At 38.0% G+C, this 21,786-nt stretch overlaps 1 protein-coding gene and 1 pseudogene across 2 annotated transcripts; one reads left to right on the top strand and one right to left on the bottom strand.

The window, feature by feature from the left end:
- Window positions 1-1,699: 1,699 nt before the first annotated feature.
- LOC121763390 lies at window positions 1,700-4,543 on the bottom strand (annotated as a pseudogene).
- A 12,684-nt stretch (window positions 4,544-17,227) lies between these two features.
- Window positions 17,228-20,249, top strand: LOC121765791. 2 transcript variants are annotated; one of them, XM_042162021.1, is made up of 3 exons: window positions 17,228-18,037; window positions 19,276-19,446; window positions 19,529-19,731. In XM_042162021.1, the coding sequence occupies exons 1-3, from the start codon at window positions 17,438-17,440 to the stop codon at window positions 19,583-19,585; spliced, it is 828 nt and encodes a 275-aa protein (XP_042017955.1). In that variant the 5' UTR covers window positions 17,228-17,437; the 3' UTR covers window positions 19,586-19,731. The 2 variants fall into 2 exon arrangements, with proteins under 2 accessions (XP_042017955.1, XP_042017954.1); XM_042162020.1 differs by having other exon boundaries at window positions 19,276-20,249.
- The last annotated feature ends 1,537 nt before the right edge of the window (window positions 20,250-21,786 follow it).

The following is a 21,786-nucleotide window of genomic DNA, read 5'->3' on the forward strand; positions in this document are numbered from 1 at the left end:
TGTGGAAGCTCAACGGCGGGATACGTTACTAGAAAAGATTCGCTCAGAAGTGAGGGCGGGTGAACTCGGAAACTTTCACGAGGCAGCGGATAATGGTCTCACATACAAGGGGAAGGTTGTGTGTGCCTAAGGATGAAGGCCTGAGGATCGAAATCATGAGAGAAGCACATGAAACCCCATACGCTGCACACCCAGGAAGCACCAAGATGTATCAAGACTTGAAGAGGCAATTTTAGTGGAACGGTATGAAAAACATGTTGCAGCTTTTGTGGAGAGATGCCTAGCATGTCAACAAGTAAAGGCGCTACACCAACGGCCCTATGGGAGATTGCAACCCCTCGAGATTCCAGAATGGAAGTGGGAACATATTGCAATGGACTTTGTGATAGGACTGCCAAAATCCCAGCGAGGAAACACTGTGATTTGGGTGATTATAGATCGCCTCACCAAATCTGCTCATTTTGTACCGGTTCGTGCTACCTATTGGATCCAACCAGTTGGCTAAGATATATGTGCGGAAGGTTTATACGCTTGCATGGAGTACCACGACAATTACATCCGATCGCGATGCTAAATTTACTTCTAGATTTTGGACGAGCCTGCAGCGCGAGTTGGGGACTAATTGAATTTTAGTACTGCCTTCCACCCACAAACCGATGGGCAGTCAGAGAGAACGATTCAAGCCTTAGAGGATATGCTGCGAGCCGTGGTGCTAGATCGAGGTTGGGGTTGGGAAGAAGTGTTGCCTTTGGTTGAGTTCGCGTACATAATAGTTACCAGGCGACGATCAAGATGGCTCCATATGAGGCATTGTATGGAAAGAAGTGTAGATCGCCATTATTGGGATGAAGTGGGTGGGTGAGAGAAGAATTCTCGGACCAGACTCTGTAGTCTATTGGACGTCAATCAAAACAACGTTGGTCACATAATTAATGCAAAAGCAATTGTAATTATGCCAACTAAATAATTTTATTTGTTGAATTATGATTTATATTACTATGATGCATTAGAGTCAGAATCTTAATTTAGTTAAAAATCAGAAAAATTAATATTAATAATTTGGCATACGAAAGGTTTAAGAATTAATAGGAAAATGACCTTAAAAATAAAAACTAAAACATAATCATATTTCATTAAAGTATAGGTGATTAAACTTACTAACATAAGAAAAAGGATGGAGAGACTTATACACTCCATAAAGTTGGAAGTTTATCATTTATCTAAAGAAGCCTTTGAACAATTTTGTTTTGAGAAAGGGACTACACAAGTGAGTCAATTTATAGATAATACGATGGTCCCACCGACATCTAGACACAAAAATAAACCTCCAACCCACATATTGCTGTTTGCTCATTTTTCACTTGTTTATGAATTGAGTTAATAATTTTGAAAAAAAATACTAATCTCTAAAGTTTGTTTATAACAGGCTACATAAATGAATGAATTTCAGGTGGCAAAATATAAATTAAAAAAGGATGACAGGTAGGATTAAAGAAAAATTTAGTGCCAATTGAGAATCAAAAACTAAGAACACCCAACTTAATTTAATCACAGTCAATGGTGAAAATTATAAAATACTGACATGGAAAGAATCGAATAGGTGTATGCTATAAGCCTATAACCTTAAACAAACAAGCATCATACTCATGCTTCACTAGTATGTTTAATTTGCTACTTCAAGGACATGGAGATCACAAAATTTATGTTTTCAAAAAAATAGATTGCAAAAATTCCAAATAAATGTCACAAAATAATCTAACAGCATTAGCTTGAATTCATTGTTATGAGATGCAGTCATACCTACTCATAACTCAGCAATTACTGCTGAGCAAATTGTTTATAAAGACAAGATTGAAATCTACATAACACCATGATATCCAGCTGAATCCAGAAGCACCGCTTTGATCTGCTCCGGCAACACATCCTGCCCTTCCCTGAATTGCTGAGAGAGAGAGAGAGAGATAGACAGCGTACTAGTTTAGTTCAGGACATATCAATGGAGGGTGAGAAATGAATTGCATATTGTTGCAAAAATGACTATGTTTGCAGTTAATTGACAAAGACAATACAGTTCCACCTTCCCATAAGAGAAATAAAAACTCCCAAGAACAAGAACAGGGAGATAGATTATCTTAGTACTACTACTCACATGTTGTATAGTTCTGGTTCATATTCAACTTGTCGGGATTCAGATAGTCCTGGCCTTTTAGCAATATCCATGTTCTTGACTATTCAACAAAAATCTGTTCCAGTTTACTTGAATCGTATACTTTGCTATTTTCTTATTTCAAGTGGTAAAGGCTCAATATGTACTGCCTATCAATTAATTAGATGATAACAAGGATGACGAATAACTTATTACTATCTTGCTGGTTGAATTCGAAGATCCTCTCATCTAACATCTTCATTACTACGAGATGCACAGAACATGAAAAAAAATTAAACACATTAATGCATCCCCGTAGTTCGTGGGGTCATGAGATGCATACCACCAAAAAAGCTTGATATTGGTATCTAACATCGATATACTCCAAGAAAATGACAGCGATTTAGAAATCTACCTCCGCTCGGAACACATCCAAGGCAAAGCCGTTGAAACAGCTTATCACAGCTTGCTGGATGTCCAGACCAAGGTTGTCCAAAGCCCTCATAGTCGACAACAAGAGACCTGGTCGACGAGCACAGAACATGTGGATATTCACAGCCCTCCCTTCTCTCAGCCTTACTTCGACCTTCCAGAAAATTCAAGCACACAAAACCGTTAGCAGAATTCCATAAGGGAAACCCAAAAAACAATTTGCATGTATGAAATTCGAGTTATACTTATACAACATCAACTTCGTTTCTTGATCTTCTAAAGATTATGAAAGCATGCAAACTAGAACTATGCACATCTCTTGACCTAAGTAGAAAGCTAGATGTAATTTCTCCATTGATTGCAGGAATCGATAGTCAGCACCCAAAATTACAGAGAAAGAAAGATACGACACGGAAACATGCATATGCGTGTACCCTTGCGGGTTGGTTCTTGGGACTAGGTGCCGAGCTTGCACAGATTTCCTCCTTGATGCGATAAGGGAGAGTCGGTGGTGTGGGCGTCAAAGGATTGAAGCTCGTCGATGGATGAAGCAGAGATCCAGCTGGGGTAGCTTCAAGTTCATTATGAATATCACTTATGCGTTGCAAAAGCTCCTTCAGATAATCAATTGCATCTCCAAGAATTGAAGCTCTATCCATCTGCAAATTATTTAATTGCACCAAAAAGAAAACAGAAAAGGAAATCAAAATCGGAAACGGAACATCTATTCCCAGAATTCACAGCACACAAGCATGCACTCTCTCTCACAGTCTGAACCTCTGATATTTCTGAAGGGGAACATGATCAACACGAGCTTCATTAAATGCATGAGAGAAACACATTTATATAAACTGAATAGCATAAATTTAAAAAAGAAAAAAAACATGAAATTGGACGAAATCTGAGAAACCCCAAACGATTGTTACTGGATTAGGAAAAATCGAGACCTACCTTGCTGATTTTAGGCACAACAGATCTGAGCATGTAGAGCCTGTCATTGAGCTTCTTCCTCCGGCGCCGCTCCGCCATCAGATTCTTCGCCGGCATCCCCTTCCTCTTCCCCTTGTGGTCGCCAGCCGTGACGCTGCTGTTGCCGTTGGAATTGTAGCCGAATTTATCGGTGGGTTCATCGGAATCGTAATTCAAGGTGGAGATATCAGCGCCTATATCCTCCATTTCATCATCAAAGCTCCTCTTCCTCTTCCTCCCCGTTCCATCTCCCCTGCGTCATCCACGCTCGTCAAGCCCTCGTCGCTCTTCGAGCTCATAGCCCCAAATTCTGCAGCCTCGAGCTCTGCCGCAGCGCCGCCCTCTTCTGAAACAGAGTCGGCTGCGCTCCCACCGGCGGCTTGACCTCGAGCGGCCTCAGCAGCTTAGGCCTGTTCGGCCTGTTCGGATTCAATCCGACTCCGCCGCTAGGGTCGAAACCCTCGAAATTGATTGCGTTGGAAGCACCTCCAGCAGCGGCGCTATCGTCGGAAAAGGGAAGCATCCGCGTCGCGAACTCGGCGCTGGATTGAAATTGAGAATTGAATCCGTTAAACCCCATCATCATAGGCGCGGAAACCGCGTCCGGAGCGGGGAAGTAGCTCTGGTCGCAGCTCAAATCGAAGCCGCCGTTGTCAAAATTGGCGGTGAAGAGAGAGGGCATTACGGATTTAGGGGGTAAAAATGCGGGCGAGGAATCGAGGTGGAAGGCTGGGAGGGAGAGCAGGAGGAAGAGGAATCCAAAGGATTGAATAAAAGGGAGCTGAATTCCGGTAGGTTGAAGGGATTGGGGGCGGCGATGGCATTGTTGAGGAAGCAATCAGAGTCGAGCATGGACTTGAAGGAAGTGAGAGAGGCGTTGTTGATTGCGTCGTCTCGGGCGGAGGCGGCGGCGTCGTTGTGCTGGCGAGGCGGCCAGGAGATGGCCTCATCTTCCTCGGCGTCAATCCAGGCGGCGGCGGTGGCCCTCGGCAGCATTGTGGGTGTGTTTGAGTGTGTGTTATCTGCAAAAGAGAGTTGCAGAGAGCAGAGACGTAGGCGAAAAAAGGCAAGTGGCTTTTCACTAATTTAAGAGAGAGATGGGGAGGAGAGAGAAAGAGAGGGATTTGTGTTTTTTAGTTTGAAAATTAATCATTTCGGTTTACTGTATATTCCTTTTCCAATCCACATAAAACATCGGACGTATATAATTTACATCAATCACAGTTAAAAAGTGGTGAAAAAATTCTTGAAAATAGAACTATTATCTGCTTTATACTTTTTCTTGAAAAAAATGCCATTAATATGGAGTAATAATTTAATGGATTGGATTAAAAATAATAAATTCGTTTTCATTAATTGCTGATTCAACTATGGTTAAAAGTACATGGACTAGTTGAAAAATCGGTTCAATTTTGTGAAAAATTGGAAACAAACTTAGCGAATGTGATTTTTTGGAATTAAACATAAATACAATCATTATCATTTTTACAAATTCTTAGGCCATCCACAACGCTGTTCCTATACCGTTCCTATACCGTTCCTTAAACCACTATTTGAGGGCCCCACTGTACTTTTTTACTCCATTCCTTAACTAAGGAACGGAACCTGCAACCCTCCGTTCCTTAACCGTTCCTTAACCGTTCCTTAAATTACTATTCATTCTATTTCAATTTTTATTTTTATTTCCAACTAAATTAAATTAAATAAACACACTTTATTAAAAAACAAACATACTTTATTAAAAAACAAACATACTTTATTAAAAACACACAATATTAAAAAAAATTACAACTTAAACTTAAAAAAATTAAAAAAAACACACAATTCAAATCCTAAAAAAAAAAAACACACAATAAAAAACACACAATTAAACGTGGGAAAATAAAAAAACTACTCCGCCGGCGAATCATCCTCCGGAGGCGGTCGAGGTTTAGGGGGAGGGGGAAGACCAAGTAGTCCTGCCATATGCACAATTCCGTTCCACCAGGCCGTGTATTGGGCGTACGAGAAGCGGGAAGTGTCCGCCATTGTGACGGTTATGTACGCCACCATAAGTGTGTTCGAGCCTCCTTGTGAGCCCGATCCCGAGGCCGACTGGCTTGATTCTCCTCGGCCCTTCCTCGCTCTAGCCGCTTTCGCCGCCTTCGTCCCTTGCGGACGACGGCGCCCACGGCTAGATCCCTCGTACTCGGCGGCCGTAACCCCAACCTCCTGCGTGCCACGATCACTGGGCGCATCGGTGTCACCAGACGAGTACTGGCCGCTCGTCGTGTGCTTCGTCCGCTTTGAGGTTGATCCCGAGCTGGAGCGGACACCACCGGCCCACCTTTCCTCGTCCTTGACGAGCTGCCAAATATCAACATATTTGAACTGTACACCGGTGTCCTGGTGGAAGGCGCGCAAAGCCGCCCTCAGTATGTCGGCGCCCGAAGCTCCGCTTTGGTAGTGCGCCGCTTCGGTGGAGTAGATCCCGCAGAATTTTTTGACCTGTAAATCGACTCGGCCAAAGTGAGCACGAAGCATTGTATATTTGCGCTTCCGGGCCCATTTCGGCTTAGTCTCGTGGTAGACATCACGGACCTTTTCCCAGAAGCACTTGGCGGCTTGTTGGTTGCCGACGATGGGATCATATGAGACGGTGAGCCAGGCGGTGTACACCGCCTTTGTTTCTTCGTTGGTGTAGGGATGCCGGCCCAGATCCTCCGGCTCCTCCTCCTCATCCTCCTCGGGTGCCTCAGACGCAGCCCTGTAGCTTCCACCGCCTCGGCCTCCTCCCTGAGTGGGTTCAACGGGGATATCCTCCCGAATCTGGGACAAACCCTGGGAAAGCTGCGAGCCTCGAGCGTAGGCATCCACATCGAAAGTGGGTGGTTGGTACCCACCCGGCGTCGCCGACCCCTGCGTGCCCGGCGTCGATGACCCAGAACCACCAAGTGTGTTGTACATGGTCTCCCAATCGCCGAACGCGTTGAGATCCCACCCTCCGGCGCCGCCACCACCGTAATTGCCGTCGCCGGACATTTTTTGAAGAGATAGAATATGAAAATTGGAGAGAAATTGATGTTGATGTAGGAAGAATAGATGTGTAGTTGTGTATAAAATGAATGAATTAGGTGTATTTATAGAATAAGAAATAAAAATAAAAATTAAAAAAATTAAGAAAAAGTTAAAAAAAACGGTAATGTTACCGTTTAAAAAAATTTTTTTTTAAAAATTCGATGTTTATAAAAAAAATAATTATTGCGTCATTGCTGACGTGTCCCACTCGCGGCCGGCGAGTGGGAAGCACGCACGCACGGGGATCGGCCACGTCGCCCAGGCGCGTGGCGGCTTGTTCCGTGCCGCGTTACGTGCCGTCGGCACCCGGCACGGAATGGGAACGAGACGGGAGCGGAATGCAGCGCCGCAACGCGTTCCGCCGCGAAACCGTTCCGGCGGAACGGCACGCGGAACGCCGGCGGCACGCGTTGCGGGTGCTCTTATCTAGTGCCGGCGGTATGCGGCCGGGTCATATCTGCGCTCTTTTTCGCGTAATTGCTTAGATTCGATCTGATCTGATTCAAGTTTTTCAATAAGGAGTATCATTTATTGTTACTGAAAAAATGTCGTTTTGCATTTTTCAAAATTTCCATATAATTATATTTAAAGAAATCATTCTCATTTATGATTAGGTCATATATGCGCCTTTTTTTCAAGCAGGTGTTTTGATTCGACCTGATTTGATTCACGTTATTCAACAAGGAGTATAATTTATATTATTATTATGATTATTATTATTAAAAAAGATACTCCATTCTGCCAAAACCTAACCCGGTTTGACATTTCGGGTTGTCCGTCATTTAAAGATATTTACCTTTTTCATTTTTTAGTAGTAGACATCGTACTTAATTAACTCATTACACTCACTTTCTACTACTCTAATAAAGTTAATAGTACTTTATAAAATGAAACTCGCTTTCCACTAATTTCTTTTATAAAGTCAAATAATTTCTTAAAACTCATGTCGAGATAAAATGTGTTTTTAAATGTCAGATGGGGAAGTATCATTTTACTTTTGTTAAAAGTTTTACCTAATTTTATAAATGATTCATTCTCGTCTACAGATAGGTCATATTTGCGCCTTTTTTGCATCGTCGCTTAAATTCGACCTGATCTGATTCACGTGATTCAACAAGTATCATTTGCTGTTAATAAAAATAGTACTCCCTCCGTCACACTGAAGATGACTCATTTTCCTTTTTTTGTTTGTCCCAACCAAGATGACCCATTACTAAATTTGGAAATCCATTTATCTCTACTTTATTCCTACTCTCTTACTTTACTCTCTCCACTTAACACACAAAATAAAGTTGCATAAAATCCCGTGCCGCCCAAGGAAGGGGGTCATCTTCCTTGGGACGGAGGGAGTACTATCATTTTGCATTTATTAAAAATTTCATCTAATTTTGTAAAATAAATCTTCTCATTTACGGCTAGGTCATACATTCATTCTTCCTCACGCTGCCTTTTAGATTTTATCCAATCTGATTAACGTTATTTAACCAGTAACATTTGTTGTTAATAAAAAAATATCGTTGTGCATTTTTCAAAAGTTTCATTCGCTATTATAATATGAATCATTCTTGTTGGCAATTGTAACTAAAATACTATGTTTATAACTATCCCACATCGGTGTTCACATAGACTTGAAACCACTATATAATTCTAATGGGTCACTCCTCCTATCACCAATTGATTTTAGGATGAAACCCATGGATTTCTATCATGGTATCAAAGCGGGTCGCCGATTGTGGGTCCAATTTAACTGACCCAGCAGTATATTTGGACTGAAACCGAGAAAAATGACTGACCCAGCAGTATATCTGGGCTTAAAATTTGGGCCAGTGGTCCAACCGATCAGAAAAAAATTGGACAAGTCCACCTTGAAGGGTTTGAGGGAGGGAGTTGGATCTCTATCAATTCTCATTCAAATCACGAAAAAGGAGACGTCATAGTTTCCATGTTATACATCAAGCTCGTGGATCTTCTCATTTCTTATATTTGTTGGCAGGATAACAATCGAATTTCTCTAAAGCTTCTCTGTTTGTGTATAGTGAAGAAGTGAATAAAAATCGATAAAAAATAGGGCTAACTGCTTTAAAAGTCACAAACTTTTCTCGTTGGCAGGATAACAATCGAATTTCTCTAAAGCTTCTCTGTTTGTGTATAGTGAAGAAGAGTTGGATTTCTATCAATTCTCATTCAAATCACGAAAAAGGAGACGTCATAGTTTCCATGTTATACATCAAGCTCGTGGATCTTCTCATTTCTTATATTTGTTGGCAGGATAACAATCGAATTTCTCTAAAGCTTCTCTGTTTGTGTATAGTGAAGAAGTGAATAAAAATCGATAAAAAATAGGGCTAACTGCTTTAAAAGTCACAAACTTTTCTCGTTGGCAGGATAACAATCGAATTTCTCTAAAGCTTCTCTGTTTGTGTATAGTGAAGAAGTGAATAAAAATCGATAAAAAATAGGGCTAACTGCTTTAAAAGTCACAAACTTTTCTCATTTTTCGGTTTTTCCCACGAACAAAAAAATTGGCGTATAATGTCATGAACTTTATATTTGGTCGCCGTTTTCCCATAACGGGTTTTCCGACCATGAGAGCCTGTCGGAGAACGGAGCACCTAAAAAAGATGGAACGAAACAACACCCAAGCCGCGCTAGGGTTTGTGAAGAACTAGGGTTTCGAGAAAAAGATCTTTTATTTCTTACTTGTCAATGATTTTTTCACTCTCTAATGAACTCTATATATAGAGTTCGGACCCTGCTTGATTCGACTCTACGATTCAGAAAAGAATCAAGAAGAAAACCGGAAAAGATTTATCAATTCTAAACTAAACAAAATCGTTCAAAATATGGAAACTAAGATATGCAGCAATAAAATAAAATAAGGAAAAGATCCATTGAAATCTCTAATTAGGCGTGAAGTCCTTGAAATGGGCGGGACGGTCTTTCTTGCTTTGCACGACACTTGCAGCTCGTCCTCTCATCTTTGCTTGACCTTTGGCTGGTTCGGTTGCCTGGTTGAGACGACGAATGTCCGGTGCGTCCCGCTGCGTCGACTCTCCGTCGGAGTTCCTATCAAAGTTGTACAATTGGCCCTTCCCCATCTCCCTCACATGATCCACATGGCCTTCTGCTCCACCCTTCCTTCTCCCGCAGCAAAGTGTAGTGACTCAACTCAGCCCATGCTTGAATCCGACCGCTCCAATTTCCAGCGCCGTCGGAGGCGCGTTGAAAACCACTCCGTGTTGGAGAAGCTTCCATTCGTTTTCAGGCTCTGAAACTAGATTGCTGCATTGGAGCTCAGCGAGTCGCCAGATTACTGCGTTGATCGTGAAACTCTAAATTCTCCCCTTGCTTTAGCGGAAAAGAAACCCCTAATTGAGAGGGATCGAGGTTAAAGCATGGCTGCTGTCAAATCGCAGGCAATAAATCGGCGAAATTAGAAGTGAATTGGTGGTGAAAAACGCTGGTATTTGATGATTTGAGGAGCTGGAAATCCATGGCGGGGAAGAATTTGAGGGCGTCGTCGTTGGGGAGGGATTGATTTTCTTGTTCTTACGGCAGCCACCGCCGCCTCCTCCTCCTTCGCGCCGTTTCCGGAGAAGGAGCTTCTAGAGGAGAGAGCAACTCGCCGTACCGACGACGTCGTGTTGTCTATGGAAAACGACGTCGTTTCATGAATTTTCCGCGTTCTCCACGTCACTTGCCACGTCCACACAATTTCAACTGGAAAACTCCAGGGTCGGATCAAATGGGAAATACTCACAACCCAACAAAGTTCATGACATTAAAGACCAATTTTTTTGTTCGTGTGAAAAACAAAAAAATGAGAAAAATTTATGATTTTTAAGGCAGTTTGCCCTAAAAAATAAATCAAATAAAAAAAATTGACCTTATTTTAAGCATCACCATGCGACGCCGTTTTGCTCATCTAATATTTCATCCGCGTAAGAAATATTGATTGTCACCATTATTGATTTCTAACCAACGGTCACTGAAAATTCATAATTCTATATATTATGAGTGTGTTAAGAAACTTATAGTTATGCTTTATATATGAGACTAGTTATTAATAAAATACAGTGAACTTTAAATTTGTTCTCTGAATTATTGCGTTTGCAAGTACACATTTCATAGAAAATAAATAATCTCATAAATCTTTGTACAAATATATAATCACGTTTCAGATCATTTTTTCACTTTTTTTTTAAACACAAAAATTTCTTTCTTTTATACTCTTTTTTCTATCTCACATTTTTCACTATATTTTGTTCTCTCACCAGTCTCATCTCTAATAAGCAAAGCATATTTGACAAAGATATAATAATACCTTACTGATACAATGTTAGTTAATGTCGGGCTACATTTAACAATTACTCTTGGATTATATTCTAGATAATTATACGAGCCGAATTAAATTTGCAAAACAAATTAAATTCAAAAATCGAATTTTGAAAGAAATATGAAAATCTGTTTCTATTAATTTCATTTACATTAATAGAATCGGAATACAATAATGAAAAAAATGTGAGAATAAAGATTAATTAAGACAGACATAGTGTTGTAGGAGGGGACCACCTAATCCGCCAAAGATTTGTTCTTTTCAAGCTTTTTTTTATGTCATTTTGATCATAAAACGCGAAAAAAATAGCGCGCGAAACAAATAACGATTTTAAGAAGGAATATTTAATGCAGTCGAGGGTTGTTGATAGATTTAAAACATAGGTATAATTTCATTTTTATTTTCATTTTTTTAAATTTGTATCGGTTTTATCATCGGAGAAAATTAATTTTGAGAGTTGCGATTTAAAATTGATTAACTGCTATCGAATTCATCACATGATTTGCATAGTCCAATCATTTTCATTTTTCATTTTTCATTTTTCTAGGAACAAGGTACTTAAACCAAAAAGTATATACTAAACAAAAAAAGCGCAAGGTCAAGAACAATAATAAGCTTTTCAAGATTTCAATCAATTTTTAAATCTCATAAGCTTCTTTATTATTCTGAAATATAACTGCCATTTTGTATTAAATATATACATATAGTACATATTAACCAAAATATATTTTAACATAATTATAATAGTTATGTAATGATACTAGTATAATGTTCGTAATTTGAATAATTATAGATGACATATGAGTATGAGATAGAGGAGTGAGGGCATATAGAGTGTAAATAAGAGACTAACATAAGTTTTTAAAAATGTGAATGTATGTAACTTAAAAAAATTACTCTACTAAAAGTGTGAATCTCATTTTTATAGTACATTAATTTAATAACAGTACTCAATTGTGACGATATAGTCATACGATGACTAAATATGTGGCCTGTAGTGAGTAGTCATAACAGCTCAAGGTTATATGTGATGTGCATTTCATAGCTGTACTAAATTTAGGTTGTTTTATTTTAGGAAAGAGCCATAAATATGTTATATGGAGATCTAGTAGGAAAATTACCTTGTACCAACCTGTTATTACTCTTATCTTTTTCTCGAAAAGTAAAAGGCTCCCTACAATACTAGGTAGAGGTGGTGGTAGACTACTAGTAGTAAAATTAATTCGTTTTCATTGTATTAATAACACTTAGTTATGTTAATTGATTCAGTTCCAACGTAGAAATCTTGTAAAAACTTACGATGTCAGAACGATTTGAAATTCGCACAGTACATGCGAATTGCTATTCGGAATCGAACTCACCGTTGCGATGACGGACGATGGATTTGGCCATCTGACATCGTTTATGGGATGAAAACTGCAATTTATTGTTTTTCGGGTTTAGTTTTAATTTTCTATATTGCGTTTTATTTTCTTTTGAATTTCTACGGTTTTCTAGAAGCTTATAATTAGCGTTGCTTTTGTTTTGGAAGACAGTTTGTTTTTGATAATTTATATTTCGTTTTCACAGAAACTAGGGTTTCTTGATTACTTCTCCATTTAGTCTTATTTCTCTATACGTTTTGCATCATTAATGATAAAAAGAAATGCATGATGTTACAGCGGAAACAAAGAACACTTGACATTTATCACCAAAAGGGCAATAGATATTTTTTTCAAAAAAAAAATTCGCATATTAAGTTTGCAAATATTTAATCCATAGCGTAGTAATTCAGAACTCTTACTCAATTAATAGAAGGAAAAACGTGTATAAATAGTTAAATACAACGAAAATATATTAGTACTTTTTTTTAATCGTTAATTGGTCCTCTTTTTATACACGAGTTTTAGTGGTTTATGAGTAACGTTTTATTCTTGGTCATGATTAGGCATTTAGACCCACAAATCTTGAGTTTTGGACTTTGATTTCCTAAATATATTGGGACTATCTCTGACCACCTTTTGGTCTGGTTTACATTTCCTAAGCTGTTCACAACAGATTTTCGAGACGAAATAGTATATGTATATATAATGCGAAGTAATTAAAGAAGTTTGAATTGAAAAGAGAATTAAATTTGAAAGTGTAGTGGGGGAGGGAAGAAGTGGAAATTCCAGGCAATTTAGCAAAAAATGAAATGGAATTAAATTTGTTGAATGGAAATCCCAAGTTACTCGTGACTCCTCTCTATTCACCGTTTAACTAACATAATAATCCCAACTCATCTCTCTCTACGTATCATTCATCTCCACCAATTTCTATTTCAATTTTACACTATCAATTCAGCAATTAAGTTTGCCTACTGCCCACGCTACATCAATCATAATTATCCTCAATATTTATTAATTATAAAATGGAGAATTGTTAGCTCAACTCGTTCAAAAAAGTTCAATGAATCGATGATTCATAATTGAATTCCTTTTCAACCCCCAGTTTTCAAATTCAAAACCAAACCTACGTACGTTCTAGATATCCATATAAGTACTTTCAAATATGACAAAAATATTACTTGCACTTTCTTCGTGCCGTGATAAACTATTTGTTTAAAATGATATTTACAAAATTAAGCTTATAGAGAATAATTATAAAGAAAATAAAATTGAAAAATAAAAAAATAATTTTATTAAAAAGAAAAATGCCTCATTTATCTTGGCATAATTCAAATACTACTTAATTAAAGTTGGACAAAATATTTCTTTTCGCCAAAATTATTCTCATTTATATTTATAAAAACTTTTTCACAAATTATTCTTAAACTAATTTTCTTTTCTCCACACACATAATTTCCTTGTGAGATTTGAGATTGGTTTGGTAAGAAAATTGAGGGACAGAGGGTTCAAAAATCAAATAGTTACCGATTTCACGTGAAATGAAAATGTAGCGTGGATGAATGGATGGATGATAATGATAATGTTGGAAAAAGATAAATTTGAGGATAATATATATGAAACACGTGGCCGCCATGCAACTCATTGCAATCCAATTTCTTACTCCCATCTCCCCATGCCCATGTGCTCCTGCACCCTTACTATATTCTAGATTTACCATGCATTATAATTAAAAATACATAACTGAAAAATACTACTCAACTATAATAGATTTGATCGTGTATCGTTAGTAAGAAAGTCATAATTATTATAACAAATGTCATCACAATAAAATATTGGTTGTAGTTTTTTATTTCGAATTTTTTTTTCAACGTATTATATTCTCCCAAATTAAAGATTTTTCCATGAGCTTTTATCTAAAATGCATATTGAATGATTTTATCCTATAAATTTACATGAAAATTGAAAAAAATATTATTTGTGCAAAAAAAAAGGAAACAAATGAAATTTTTAAAAAATATTGCAATCATCCCAATAATACCAACGAAAGCCAAGTGTAGCTATTTTTTTATTCATTTTTCATTCGTTCTCCTTTATTTGCACAAACACATTTTCTGAAATTTTCATGTAATATTGAAAAAATATGTAATGTTCATCTTAAGTGAAAAAAAAAATTGTTAACCGAGTCTTTCACCGCAATTAATTGGGTTTTGTTACTAGGTCGAATTGAAATTGAATACTTAATACTTAATTATTTCCTATTATTATTATTGGTTGATTTTTATATTTGTTTGATGTTATTCGTGAAACTTACACACCAATATAATCCACCTCGAGGTTTTTATGTAATTTTTGGACATTGGAACGAATATGAATAGTATTTGACTAATTTTTCAGAATAAAATTCTTGTTTGCCTGCTCAAGTTTAGTAAGTTTGATATGATTTCGGACAACTTCAAAATTACTTATTGATGTGTATAATTTGGGCTGTTTGAGAGAGCTACGTAAGATATTCTCGACGATCTTTTGTTAATACAAACTGCTCTCTCTCGAATGCGATCGAAATGCACCTTAAGTTTCTCATTAAAAAATAGTATAAAAATAGAAAACACAAAAAGACCAACACTCTACTAGGGGCGAGTATCTCTTATCTTTAATTTAAATCTTCATTACAAAAAATCTATAATTGTAAAATAGAACCAATATTACTATACTTAATGAAATTTAAAATTTTAATAACATTGTGATGTAATATCGGATGGATAATCATGAGACAAAGTATTATAGCCACCCTCCACCAAAAACTTAATTTTAGCTTCAAATTAATGTTGTGGGTTATAATATTATCCTTTGCTTGTCAATAAGAATTCAACCTCGTCAATTAATATTTTATAATGTGTATATGCACGCAAACTATTATTCTAATAAATAATTTCTCTTTTGCCATGATGTAAGGGTCAAGACAACATAGTACATTACTTGTTCCACGTCTAGCAACTGAAATTGATAAGAGAATCATAGACTTTAACCGTGACTAAACCCCTCATAAATCAAATATAAAAAACAATACTTCCTCCATCCCAAATTATTTGAGTCATATTTCTTTTTAGATTGTCCTAAGTTATTTGAGTCATTTCCTTTATTAACTAAAAACAAAATATCTAATCTCACATACTTTATTCTTTCTTTTACTTTACTCTCTTCTTTCTTTTACTTTATTTTTTCGTTTATTTTATTTAACTCACTAAATACAACTTCTTAAATTACGTGCCGAAAAGAAACGTGTCAAGTAATATGATAGTTATGAATTCTTATCGATTAATTAATATAAGTGATAATTAAGGAAATGGATCAAACCATGTATGTGCAATCATCTAGCTACATGAGGAAAAAAAAGGTAATAATCCTTTGTTCAAATATTTTATTGAATCTCAAAACAACAAAGTAGAATCCACCCTCGATTAAATGGTCAGTTACGATGTTATGTCTGCACCAAATTCGAAACCAAAACATTTGGATATTTGTTAGTTTGCTGTTCTTCCATTGGGATGATTTTTGTATCCAAACATAAATCGAGGTAAGGAATGTCGACTGCATCTAGTTGCAATTATAAATATTTAATTGTGGAGTAGTATATTATAAGGGCTATGGGGTTACATGATTACATAATTAAATTTTATTAATTTTTAAGTGCAAGGCTATGAAGATTACCAATTAAATCACACTTCACATTTATTTATTAATACATTAACTGGAGGCATTTGATTGAAAATACTCACGGGTCATGTTTGTAATACAATTGGGCCTGACTTATTGTAGTATCAGTTTTGTTACTTTACTAGAATTTCATATGTTGGGGCCGAAAATAGACAAATATTATCATCTTACTTTTAATGAAGCGTCCAGTCGATTCAAAATAACAAATCTAGCGTTAAAAAGAATGTTTGGACTAAAGTTAAAACAGCAAATATATAATAGTAACAACAATTTTTTTAACTAATAGCAGTTGTTACAAAATTAATAAGGATAAATGCTAGTAAACCATATTATTGCAACTAGGGATGTCAGTGCAATCCAAAACTCGTGGATTGACTCACATAATTAGCTAAATTTAGAGGGTTACGATTGGAAAATTTTAGTGCGATAAAATTATAACCTAACTAACCTGCATCCAATTAGCTCGCAACCCGAGTAGGATTGACCCAGATGCTGATGGGCTAACATAGTGGGTTGGATCTAGAAGCAACTATTGTATATTGTTTTGTATGTTTAATACCCATTTTGACACTTTTTTGAGATTTTTTAAAATATAATTAATAACAAAAACACTTCAATCTATATTCAGTTTTAAATTTATTTTTATTTTTAAAACATGCTTTTAATTATTTTTTGAAATATGTTACTTTAGTATTATTTTATTCTATTCATATAAATCTTGAATATTTAATTATGTATTCCAGAATTATCATAATTAAAGGATCGTATATTATATATACAGATAGTTATTTTTCATACTATGTATTACATTGATAAAAATTAATTTTATGAGCATCCCGATTAGCCCAAGAACTAATCTAGAACCCGAACCTTTGGGTCATGATTAGGGCCGTCAAAATGAATATCGGGTGTTCGGGTGTCGAACACCCGATATTCAAAACCCTAAAAATCAGGTAATGGATACCCGACTTGTTCACTTTATAATAATGTATTAGAAAGTGTAGTATGAAATGTATTAGGTGATACTCCGTAGAATTGTCACTCCTAGAAATAAATAAAATAAGTGATGAAAACAAACTAAATTAGTTTTATTTTCTCAAATTCAGAATAATCAAACTTCCTAGCAATTTTAGGTAAAACCGTAGGAAACCGCAGCAAACATAACTTAAGAAAATGGTGATGTCGGGGCAATTGGGGTAACGTGAATCTGCTTTTTCCTGGATTAGATTCCTCAACACAAAAAGCAAAAAAAAAATAGAAAAGAAAAAAAAAGACATTGAAATTGTTAGTCCAAAATTCCAGAAATCGAGATCTATTACATTTTGGTCTTAGATCTTACAAATCCCCATTCTTCAAACCATTCGATTGGATCTCGACATTGACAGATCTCAGTAAAGCTCCCTTCCCCGCCACCACATGGGCTCTTCGCAGTCCGCCCAAATCCCCTCCGAAGCCGAGGAGGAAGAAGAGGAAGAGGAAGAGGAAGAAGAAGACGACGACGAAATCGGCGACGAAGATGAGGAAGAGGAAAACGACGCCGTCCCCCGCGACATCCCCGACAGCGCCGACCACGCCGTGGTGAAGAAAATCCTGGAGCAGGAGCCGGAGATGCTGCCCTGCCACGCCTCCGCGTCGCCGCTCTCCCCGCAGCTCTCCGCCTACGGCACGCCCCGCACGGGGCCCTCCATCAAGGTGTGGGACCCGTACAATGTCCTCGCCCCCCCGCCGTCGCTCCCGCCGCTCCCCGCGCACTTCCACCGCGGCTTCTCCGCCCCCGCCCCCTCCGACGAGGATCGGGCGATCACGGAGGTCTATCTGGTCAGCCACGGCGAATGCCACATGAATCTGAGGCCCGATTTGATCGCCGGCCGCTGCCCCGACGCCGCCCTCACCTCCAACGGCAAGCGCCAGGCGCGTGCCCTCGCCGTGTTTTTGAAGTCCCAGGGGGTTAGGTTTAGTGCGATCTACGCCTCGCCGTTGGATCGGGCACGCGCCACCGCGCAGGCGGTTTGTCAGGTCAGCTTGATTTTTTTGATCATAGATATGCAATGTAGCATTTCCTCATTTACTGATTGCTTGCATTGTTAATGGTAATGGTGATCATATAAGTATGTGTTTTGATGTAGTATGATTGTAGTTGGAAACTCTGTTTGATTGCTAAATGTGGAAACATGAAATGATTGATAGAGCTCTTCATATGCAGGGGTGATATTTTTGGCATTTTGTAAATAAGTATTGCATATGATTAACTGGTGAAGGTCTGCAATTTGATTATAGCTGAAACTTAAGATGGTGAAGTTCAGTGCTAATTTTGGATTTTAGTGGAAGAGCGTTAAAATGTGGACGATTAGATTAACTGGGAACTGTTTCTGCAATATGGTCTAATTGTGTTACACAGTAGAGGTATGCCGATAAGCACGGTTGAGCTTGCAATATTTCATTCCTGCATTTATCCTATCTAATTTGTACTAGGAAATATCCCTTCTCGTTAATGGCTAATGGATAGGTATTCCACATGGAAGGGTTATTTTAAATCAAAGCTACTTATTTGAAATGCTACAACAGTAGCTTCCATCTTACCTAATTGTTTGTGATTCTTCACATTCCTTATGGAGCCTGATTTTCTTGAAATTACTGGGCCTGCTTTATGCCGATCCTAAAGCTTGCATACGTGACTAAAGTTAAATGTAATTAACTTCTTTTGTCCGAATGATTTGTGGCATTCACTTGTAAATCTATTAGGATGAAATTATACATTAGAAATTGTCAATCAAGTGCAGCTACATTCTGTTGCGTGTTCTTCCGCATTTGATTGGGAATTTATTATACTTACTCTGTTGCTCTTTAGATCATTTTTTTATTCATGCACTGGTTGATTCAGGGTCAGTTTTTCTCTGAAAATAGTTCAATATATCAGTCCTTTTTTGAGTGACAATCGAAGTGTTATTTCTTAGCTCGATGCTCAAACATCTTCAACTTGGCCAAAAGTATTAATTGTTCACACATATATAAACTGTTTATATTGAATTGAAAGATGATAACTCCTTTTGAACTCGTGGCTGGTTGCAAGCGTAACATGTCTGTGTTGCTTTAAAGATGAAGTGCCTTGGTGATTCGAGAGTCTCTATATTGCTTTAAATTTGTGTACAAAGTGATTATAACTTGAATATTAAGCTCAATCCGCTCCGTGAAACTTGAATATGATTGAAAGTTACTCTATTGTTCAATGTTATAATCGAAGTTTAACTGTGCAGGAGTTGAATTTGCCCGAGGAACATATACAATCATCGGATGAACTCGTGGAGATGAGCCAAGGCCATTGGGAAGGGTGCCATCGGTCAGAAGTTTTCACCCCAACTACAGTGAGTTTAATGGAGAAATTCCAGCCCGATTTTTCTGCACCATCCGGAGAATCCCTGAGGCAGGTAGAATTCCGGATGGTTCAGTTCCTAAATGGTACGGTCGTGGCATTTCCTGATAAATTTAGGTCTGATTTCTCCCCACCAGATCCTAGTGACAACCCGGTTTTTGGAAACAACAGCACTCACGCACTTCCGAACTTGATGCCCGAACGAGACGTGCCTTCTCTGGCACCACCCAACTGGGATTCGTCACACAAGCACCGGCAGGGCCTTCATAAGAAGAAGTCCGGTAAGAGCAGACTCCAGATAGTGACAACTGGAGACAATGAGGCCGACGACGAGATGTCTCCGCGAGTAGCACCCAATAACCAAGGTCCGATACGCGACATAAATGTTAGAATCATCCCTCCTTCTCTCGTGTCCTCGTGCATTGGAGTGTTCAGCCACTCCACACCGATCAAATGCCTCCTGACCGGCCTCCTGGGGTGCAGCCCGGTGATGTCACACAAGTTCTGCATCGAAGATTCTTCAGTCACGGTGCTGCAACACTCGTGGAAAACCGGTTGGCAGATAAAGAGAATGAACGATACGTCTCATCTTCGACTTCTTTGATGGTAATAAGACCGGGAACTCTGGTTGTTGCTCTCTGTGTGTTGTTGGTTACACTGTATTGAATTCTCATGGTTGATGGTTCCATTTCAAGTAGATGCAAGTTTATTTCTGGAGCTGGGACGACACTGATGAGTAAGATTCTTTGTGTTTGTAGACACTCCAATTTCGGAGAATTTATCCAGTTTTTTTGTTTATTCAATGCTTGTACTTGTATTTCACAGCAATCTACATATTAAAGTATTATTTTTTCAAAAGGATAATTTAGTTGATTCAACAAAATCACAGCAAAATGATACATAGCCTGAAAAAAGGTTAGGCAGCAGGCCTTCCTTTTCTGGCCTCAGAAGCCCTATAGTATATCAAGGCAAAACACTATCATCACCAACTTCTTTTCTTGATACATTTTATTATATATATATATATATATTATATATATATATAGGATAGTGATCAAGATATAACTAATCTTAAGTGTATAACTAGAGAATAAATCTCAGCCACACATCTTAATGGAACAAATATTATTTATTTTAATAATATAAAATAGGTCAAGGGTATTTTTGGAAATTACATTATGAAAGGAAAACCACCTACAACGGCCTGTATCGGTACAGAGTCGGCGACATTTTCCGAGTTACTGGGTTCCACAACTCCGCGCCGCAGTTCCGGTTCCTCACTCAGTGGAACGTCCTGCTCAGCATCGACACGGATAAAACCGACGAGACCACTCTTCAGGGTGCGGTGGAGAGGGCGTACAAACTGCTTGATGAGTCCAAAGTGGTCGTGGTGGACTACACGAGCTACGCGGACACCGCGACGATCCCGGGCCACTACGTGATATTCTGGGAGCTGCTGTTGAAGGATCCGGATGGTTGGCCTAGTGGCGAAGTGGTTGAGCAGTGTTGCCTTGCGATGGAGGAGGCGATGGATTCAGTGTACCGGCGGTGTCGGGTGGTCGACAAGTCGATCGGGGCGTTGGAGATTCGGATTGTGGAGAGGGGGAGCTTTGAAGAGCTTGATGGACTATGCTGTGGAGAAGAGGAGTGCTACATTTAGTCAGTATAAAACGCCCAAGTGTGTGAAGTTGGAGGAAATTTTTTTTGATGTTATTAAAAGGAAGTCTGATGTATACATAACATAAGCACTCTGATGGAAATACAATTCTAATATCTGCGAAAAAACAAATATGTAGAGAAGATTTCTGACAGTTGTGTATGGTATTTAAATGTCATATGGCGGATTATTCCTCTGCTTTCGGCCGTTTGTTTAGCCACTTTCATTAATTTTTTAATGAGATTTTGGAAATTCTTAAATCTTGATGGACCCTACGCTACTCTTATACGTTGGAAATTTTTGATGAATTAGTCGGAATGAGTGAGTTTTAGTGATTCTGTGTTGCAATCATCAGTTGATGCACATGAGTGTGAGTGTATATATATGTGGAGAGAGTGAGAGTGGTGTGAGAGGAGGAGAGAAGAGTTGTTTGGATGGATGCTATAATTGTGGAGAATTGATGTGTAGCCTTGCATGTTTGTTTTTTGAATAAGCTTAATATTTTGGAAATTTTGAATGATCTTAAATTTGGGATAACTCTATAAAAATATGGATAAATTCCCACATCACTATTAGCATGATTTTACTTCACTCTTGTTTACAAAACACATCACTCTTAGCATGATTTTACTTCACTCTTATTATGATTTTACTTCACTCTTGTTTACAAAACACATCACTCTTATTACGATTTTACTTCACTGTTATTTACAAAACACATCACTCTTATTATGATTT

Source organism: Salvia splendens, chromosome 14 (assembly GCF_004379255.2).
Source record: "Salvia splendens isolate huo1 chromosome 14, SspV2, whole genome shotgun sequence".
NCBI classification, from domain to species: domain Eukaryota; kingdom Viridiplantae; phylum Streptophyta; class Magnoliopsida; order Lamiales; family Lamiaceae; genus Salvia; species Salvia splendens.

Bases quoted from the DNA above. Each gene is read 5' to 3' on its own strand.
- LOC121765791 (XM_042162020.1), top strand. From the start codon at position 17,438: ATGGGCTCTTCGCAGTCCGCCCAAATCCCCTCCGAAGCCGAGGAGGAA. The intron at 18,038-19,275 runs GTCAGCTTGATT...TTAACTGTGCAG, and splicing joins CCGCGCAGGCGGTTTGTCAG to GAGTTGAATTTGCCCGAGGA.